Source organism: Anneissia japonica, unplaced genomic scaffold, assembly GCF_011630105.1.
Source record: "Anneissia japonica isolate Jap-2015-1 unplaced genomic scaffold, ASM1163010v1 scaffold987_len1640505_cov201, whole genome shotgun sequence".
In the NCBI taxonomy this organism is placed as follows: domain Eukaryota; kingdom Metazoa; phylum Echinodermata; class Crinoidea; order Comatulida; family Comatulidae; genus Anneissia; species Anneissia japonica.
In genome coordinates, this window is record NW_022714175.1 from 734,334 (window position 1) to 743,163 (window position 8,830).

At 33.4% G+C, this 8,830-nt stretch overlaps 1 protein-coding gene across 1 annotated transcript; it reads left to right on the forward strand.

Annotated features, from left to right (window-relative positions):
- Positions 1–300: 300 nt before the first annotated feature.
- LOC117108931 (terminal nucleotidyltransferase 5C-like) lies at positions 301–8,430 on the forward strand. Its single transcript, XM_033251112.1, has 2 exons — positions 301–454; positions 5,069–8,430. Exon 2 carries the CDS (start codon positions 5,088–5,090, stop codon positions 6,270–6,272), a length of 1,185 nt encoding a protein of 394 aa, XP_033107003.1. The 5' UTR covers positions 301–454; positions 5,069–5,087; the 3' UTR covers positions 6,273–8,430.
- The last annotated feature ends 400 nt before the right edge of the window (positions 8,431–8,830 follow it).

An 8,830-nucleotide genomic window follows, 5' to 3' on the forward strand; every position in this document is an offset into this window, starting at 1 on the left:
AATACACGTACACACGCCCACATCTCCACACCTACACGATAGTCTGTATTGCACAATATATAGCGGTTTTATAAAATCCCGGCATGTTCAGTAGACCCATATCCGATAGAAACCATGTTTGCAATGAAAACAGAAACATGCAGTAAGAAATTACTTCCAATAGTAAGCATTATGCAAATGAATTGTAAGTGCTCTTAATTGACCAATGCTATATCAGCCTATAATTGCACTTGTGATGTCATACCTCCGTCATGACGTCATCTCATTGACAAATGAATCTGAGTGTACGCCTACGTTGAATTGCATCTTGTACACGGGTCATATGATCACTGAGCTTGATGTTAACATCAACATTCTGATAATTTTCTTTACTTAACGACAGATAGTACAGAAGACACGAGAAAACGAATCGGCAATCAAAAAAATACGAGATATAACAAGAGTACGGAATACGGTAAGTTAATTATCATTGATAGTAGAAAATTATAGAAAACCTAAAATAGATTATCAATCCTCATAAATTAGTTAATTTATAAATATTTCCAGCGTTTGCTTCAATGAACTAACATCAGTTCGGTTTAACGCTACCGTATTGCTACAAATGTCAGTTGAAGATTATTAGCCTAGTCTGTGTTGAAAAATACATGAAGAAAATATGTTAAACATTTTATTAAATAAATTGCATATTTAAGATTATTACCTTTTCTTGTCTATACGTTAAAAATAAAAATTATGCTATTAGCAAATTAACAGGCCCAAAATTAATTAATACAGCTCCTATTTTTGTATTATCCTTGACTTGTAATCCAAATAGGGATCTCGTTAAAATCTTAATTGTTTCAATCCATGCCTAACTGAAGTTGGTATCAATTTTTAACCGAGAATTGAGTTAGTGGTGATAGGAATTTTTAATGGGTTTTCCCTTTTCAAATGTTGTCGTACATTTAAATTAGACATACAGTGGCGGATCCAGGAATTCGAAATGCAATGGGCTCAGGGGGAATTTCACAGACAGAGGATGCAGCCCCACCATGGATGAGCTGGCGTAAGAAAATGTATGATTATGGCACCTATAGATGGCCGGAAATGCCATAATCAGACATAAATTTGAACATTATTTTCTTCTTTTTTTCTCCATTTAAAAAAAAAATAATTTTGAACAATTTAGGGAGAGGGTGCGGGAAGGCTAGGCTCCATTGAATTCACCACTGCTATTTATAATCGAGAAATGAACCAGTCAAAACTATTCGCGATCACACACTTATTTCTAACCATCAGCCATCTATAAATGCAAACATTATTTATGTTTCACTTGCGTTTCTCTTAATAGCTTCTGAAATTGTGACCGATATATTAAATCCACAGCGCAAGTGACGATATCAATAAAGTAAGACGGAATTCGTGAAACAAAAAAATATGGCTTGTATTATCTAAAAGAAACATATAACATCTTATTTATTACCTACTTCATTTCCAACGTCATTTATCAATATAATACATAGGTCATAAAAGTTATGACGTAACAATCAAACCATGTTCATTATTACTAATGATTTGCTATCGAAATTAATATTATTGTTAACATTATTATTACACTATAAGCGAAAATATAATAATTTGATCAAAATATTAATAGAAAAATTACGGTACCACAGTACGGTAGAGATGGGGGATTTAATTAACACTGATTGGGAAATGAGGAAGCTGTACGTAATTTGCACGAAAGTGTCGTTTGGATTATAATAATTGCTTCTCAGATCCGGATGTGGTTTCGATACGTTATGAATATAATTATAATCACACACCGAAATATTCTAAATTTATATAAAATAATGATAATATTAATGACGATGATAATAACACTCATAATAATTATTGACTATTGTTAATAATACGTATTAATAATAATGATAATATTAAGGATGATGATAACATTAATAATTATTGATAATAAAAGATTATTATTATTAGATAAGTATTAATAATAATGATAATATGAATAATAATGATAACATTAATATTAATTATTGATAATAAAAGATTATCATTAACAATAAGTATTAATAATAATAATATTAATGATGATAAAAGCATTAATGATAATAAAAGATTATTATTGATGATAAGCATTTTTGATATCCTCAGCATCATCACTGTTATTATTAATATGGTTATGATCGTCATTCACCATCATTGAATTGCCTACTATGATTACCATTAGTTAACCGTGTTTCTATTTCCATCTGGCGGTCATAATATTGTTTATCACTTTGCAATTTCGCCAACCTAATTACGATACTTAGGCCTATTCCCAATTACGAAATTGATTAATCAATAGAGATCGTATCTTTTTGTAGCACTAAAAATATCACACAATACGGTGATAATTAATCATACTTTACAGTCTATAAATCCGGATACTTTAATTTATTATACTGATAAACCATATAAATTATTCCATGCCTGCTTTGCTAATTAATATTTAGAAATAAAAAAAGCCCACTTGTATTACTTTATTTTCATCAGTTTTAATATGCACTCAAGATGCAGACTTCAGTTCGTGGAAGTTGATCTACTATTTCGTAATGCAACGCCTCTTCTTGTATAGTCAAATGCAATGACATTATTTAAAGGGACAGCCACATCAGCTCATGCAAGAATATCTATACCGTAAACCCACGTCCGCACATGATTGCAAATTTATATTAAGCTCTCCGATCTTCTGATGCTGCAAACATGGCTTCCACTACATTTAAAGTTACATAAAAAATTAGACAAGTGGTTAGTTAGTAATAAAAATGTAGAGAATTGTAAATCGTTTGTTCATAATTATGTATTGACCTTCTCGTCATAGACATGCGCAGTTGCGATTATCAAATGGCTTATTAATATTCGTAGTGAAACCCTATCAAAGCTATTTTCATGATTCTGTTCTAAATGACGTAAGCATGCAGTGTCACAAATGATGAGTGTAGAATGTTCAAGAGACTTTTTGAAAAAAAAAAACGGATCTGAGACTATTTAAGACTATGCAGGAAGGATATTTAGTGTAATCGACAATCGGTCGTATAAAAAGATACGATCGTAAATCAAACATCGCAGAAAATAATTAGAAAGCTACTAAACTTTGACAGCGATGACTGAGAAACAGTCAAGGATGTCAATAATTAGTGAAGAAATAATACCGATTTTAATGCAACGACAGAACGCTTGAGACAGTCTAATCAAACCACTTGTATTGTACAGTCTATTTTTAATTTATATGCCGTTACTTGTAAGATAAGATGTCGGCCCATAATTTAAACAATGATTATTTCAGTTCCTAGAAGCTGCAACTGTAGTACCATATTGATTAAATCCTGTTATCTGTCAATGTTATCTTTAACACTGTTTACTACCAATACTACCAATAAAGTTGTGCTAGTCTATAACACCAGACCCCTTATAATTTAAGTGGTATCGCCAAGTTCGTGACCAAGCTACTGCCCTCTTTAGTTTTACCACAGACAAAACATCGTGTTTTGTGCTGTGTCAGCGTTTTCCATGGCTATTTACACGGTTCTATAAATAGAAAAAGAGAAGCAAGACAAGTGGAATATTTATTACATTTTTATTTAAGAATAATAAATATCTAATATATCTAGACATTTGACAGCAGCAGTGGAATTATGTGTCTTCTAGACCTACTCTAAATCTAATGATGTATCTAGATTTATGTTGGCCTATTATATTTGCTTCATTAAACCGGGCATTAAACCAGTGTTACACAAGACCTATTAATCTGTGATGAAATTTCAGGGGAATTTAACTAATCTGAATGTTAAATTATTAAATAAATTGCGAAAGTTCATCTTACAAATTTATGTACTCACATGGGAACCCCAAAAGCATAAATTACTATTGATAACAATCATATAGGATAAGCCATTAGGCCTACATATATCCTGTCTCTTATACACATCTAGATGTGTATAAGAGACAGATAATAATAATATTAATGATGATACATTTCTACTTTTCTACCAAAGACCCGTTTGTTTCTAAGCAAATACACAATTTTATTTTAATTTATCCGGGGACCAAGAGCCCATATTAATACCTGTTGGAATAAACACCTGACTCGATATTGATAAAACAGAATAATTAATCGTCACCTACAGTTATATAAACCGTCTCTATCATGTTACGCGGCTACCGGTTTACCCATAATAATGGTTTACCGGTACTGTCAAAATGTATTTATAACCTTACACAATTATGGGACTATTAAGAAAAAATGTATAATAGTAATATATAATTTCTTCTGAAGTGGCAGTAGAAACAGCCCCTAGGCTACAAGACATTTTAATTATGACTCAACCACAGGTGTGAGACCATCGTGGTGCAATCCAAAATCTCGCCTCCTTACCTATCAAAACATTGCGCAATACTGGGTTTAACATTTTAGGCTCATGTTTCATGTCATATTGCAATCCACGTGAGATGAGTTTAACAAGTTCCTAGGATAAACAAAATAATTCTACATGGTAAAAGAAAGAAAATTGCATAATTTGCTTTTCTCCTTGTGGGTATGGTGCAACAGGATCCCAGGTCCCGACAGCAAAAAGGCAATCTCAGACCTGTTGAGTACAAACGTCTATTCGATTTGACAGCTTATCGACCAATGGGACATAACAGAACATTGACTTAACCGCCCTCAAATTACAATGTCTACTCAGTAAATAGTTCGTTCTTAATGTAATATTTCGACATATATTCACAAATAACTTTACAGATAATCTTAAATACATGTTAAATTGGATTTAAAATAGAAATGTGGATATTTTACTTTGTTTTTAATGAATTTTAACTATACCATACGGTGACGAGCGCGGATTTATATTCATTTAAGAATATGCTGTAAACAGGTCATTAGAACGCAAAACAGCTGAGCGAAACAGTTTCGTAAATTCACTTCACTCAGCATATGTTGGGGTCGTCTGCTGCTGTTGGTAATAGGCTTAGTGTGGAATTTTCTCGAAACGTTTTCTTTACTTTGAATATATATTTCATTTGTCTTCCTTAACAGTCATTTCTGAGCATACACCATGGCTTGTAAATCATCGAATCGTACCAAGCAAGTTTTAACTTACGACCAGGTGGAACGCTTAGACCATGTACTCATCGAGCCTATTCAGGTACACGGTAGGGGGAATTTTCCCACACTGGAGATCCAACTGCTGGACCTTGTGGATATCGTTCAAGAAAAACTGGAAAGTGAAGGAGTAAAAGTAGATAGTATTCGGCTTAATGGTGGAGCCGCAAGCTTTGTTTTAAGTTCGGATCCAAACAGGACTCCATTTAATGACCTGGATTTGATATTTCGTGTGGACCTGTCAGCCCCTCGGAACCTAAACATCATCCGAGAAGTTGTGCTGGAATCACTACTGAACTTCCTGCCCGAGGGCGTTAGAAAAGAGCGTATGTCTCATTGTGTTTTGCAAGAAGCTTATGTAGATAAGATGTTTAAAGTTACAGATAAGGATAGGTGGAGTCTTATCTCGCTGTCAAACAACATGGGAAAAAATGTGGAGTTGAAATTTGTGGATGAGATGCGAAGGCAGTTTGAATTTAGTGTCGACTCATTTCAGATTATCCTTGATTCGCTTCTTAATTTCTACAAAGTGACAGACATCTACATGAACGAACACTTTTATCCAACTGTTTATGGCGAGAGCCTTTATGGGGACTTTACGGAAGCTCTCTCCCACTTGAACCAGAGGCTTATTGCCACAAGGTGTCCAGAAGAAATAAGAGGAGGTGGTCTTTTAAAGTACTGTAAACTTTTAGCATTGAACTACGAGCCCGCAAGCATGAAACAGATAAAGATCTTTGAGCGGTATATGTGTTCACGTTTCTTTATTGATTTTAAAGATTTGAATCAGCAGCAGCAAAAATTGGAAACTTATCTGCAGATGCATTTCCAAGGTGACAACGTTACGAAACACAAATATCTTTTGATTTTACGCCGTGTTGTGGATTCTAGTACAGTTTGTCTGATGGGGCATGAACGACGACAGATTTTGCATTTGATCTCTGAAATGGCAGCAGAAATTGATCGTCTAATAGCCTATGAACAGCATCAACAGTCACTTGTTGCGTTTCATCCTTACATTCCAACGTACACATACGAGAAAGGATGTGTTTATTCAGCTAAATCTTACATTCCACCGCAACACTACTTCCCATATAAGTTACATGGGAACAAGCAAGTTAACACAGGCAGCAAATGAGAACTTATCACAATCTTATAAACCAAAGGATCAGGTACAAATGAACTACTGTCCAGATATTTTAACAACAGTAGTGGTATCATTATCTTAATCAAAAAATAAATTTTTAATTCACTTAAAATTTGAAGCCCTGGGAATACAGTACAGTATGTTTATCCTTAAAATTGTGGAAACGATTTAAAAAAAAGTGAAGTGATTAAATCACAGATCTATTCATAAACTTCCATTTATCAATGGAATTTATTTTTAAACAACATAAAATACGGAGTGTCTCAAGTAGATTAGTATCCAGTAATGGGCTGTAAATGGCTGTGATCTAGGTTAAACATGTGACTGACTTCAACAAGTTAACAGCTGAAGTAGTTTACCATTTGTCCACAAAAAGGAAAGTCTCCATAGTTATTATTATTGCCTGCCAATTATTTTCTCATAATTATTTCATAACAGTGCAGTTCAATAATTTATACAACAAATATTTGATATGTGTGTACATTGCATGTCATACATTAAGATGTTTTGTGTATATGCTAGCATATTGCATATTAATGTTAAATTCTATTTAAGTAATTAATGGATAATATAATGTGATATGCTCACAGCAATATAATGGAGCAACATTTATTGAGGTACCATAAAAAATTACAAGAAAGGCCTACTGAAAAATAAATATATTTCTTTATTGTATTTTTTGACAGATTTAGTTCTGTCTTTTTTCAGGTTGAAAATTTTACAACTGATTTAAGAAGCAAGGAAAAAAATTAGTCCCAATATGATATTTTCAGTTAATTAGGAATTTTAATTAGCTAGATGCAGTTTGGTTTTAATTGTCATAAATTGCCTGTTTATTTAGGCTGACATTTTGGGCGAAAGTGCATGACTTCAGTTAATTGTTAACTGCACAGCTTTTGAAAATTCACTTCCAATGGTTATGCATCTGTTTTATAAAATATGAAAGTGGAGTGCTGTAGAAAAGAAAACTGAATGATTGGGGGTATATGAAATATGTGTTAATAACTGATCTTGGCTTGGTAAAATTTAAAAATTGTCTTTCCAAGACAAACCAAAACTAGCAGCAGCTGTGAAATTACGACCAACAATTTACACTTTGTTTACATAAATTATAAGTGTGCTTTCAACTATAAGCTACAAAGTAGTAAAACAGAAGATAAAGAAATGAATGGATGAGAGAGATGGAAAGAGAGTGAGGAGAGATAAAAAAAAAATCAAGTATGTATGCAATGGGGAAATATTTTGTATAGAAAAAAAAAGAATGTAAAGTTTATTTTTGTTTTGTCTTAATTATATCAAAAGAAAGTTATATATTATGTTTGTCAAGATTTATTAGCTAATTCTGAAAAACAATAACATGGTGTTTCTTGGATAGCGTACTGCTTTGAAATGGAGGTTAACGTCAAGGAAGTTGTGTTTTTTTATAATCAGAAATGTGTAATCAGGTCTGTAATCTGGTTTTTTTAATTTTTTGGTTTGGCCTACCCCTTAAGTTAAATTTTACCTTCACTTGGTTAAAAATACCCTAACAAAATTAAGATACAATGTGCATGCTAAAATGCTTCAGTTCTGAGATGTCAGCCTCTAAACCACCCCCCCCCAACAAGAGTTCTTACTCAAGACTTAGAAGGGTAACCCCTGCCTCATCCTGTATTCCAAAACTCGCACACTTCAGGAATCTTGGTTAAAGGCCTGGTACAAATAACTTCATTGCTAACTGCTTTACTCCATGATCTGATCTACATACGGTGGGTTCTGAATAGCATTGGCCTAGAATTAAACAGTTGTTTATGATCCAAAGTCCATGGAAAAAGCTAACTGTCAAAACGACCAATCAGCTGACAGTTTGGCATATCTCAGTTATGCAAGTTCTGATTATGAATCTATAGTAAATTTTTTTTTGTGATACTCGCAAAGTAAAATGGAGCTGTGTACTACCATACAGTGCATTATTCCCAACTGAGGAACACCATGTTATTGTGGAGAAATATTATACAAGGTTACACGATAAGTACTAAAACTAAACATAGCTTGAAGGGGATAAGATTTCTGCACCACTACACATAGAAAATTTCACCCTAAAGTAATGTACAATAGACCATATAAAAAAAAACACCTGTTTCTTGTCTAGAATGAAGCTTTGTTTTATTCTCTTCACAATGGCCACCATGCACAATATATTATTCAGTAGAAATAATATATAAGAAGTCACTTGATATAGTGCATTATAAGTCTTTACACTATTTCTAGGCATTGGCTAGACCACAGGTGGGCAAGGTATGGGCCGCATGCGACCCAACAGCAATTTTTCCGGCCCGCGAATATGAATTAAAAAGCCTATGTGTACGGCTAGCCAAGCAACATTGGCTAGAAAACACCTTGTTTTTTACGGCCCGACACCGATCATATGTAAAAAGTAATATTAAAACTGGGAATAAAGTGGTGTAAAAGCAGTGCTTGGAGGTTTTTAAAAGTGCACTGGAAAGATCAAAATTTGGGTGTGGCCCTTTGTGTTAAATCAGAAAGTCATTTTGGCCCTCCGACCGATT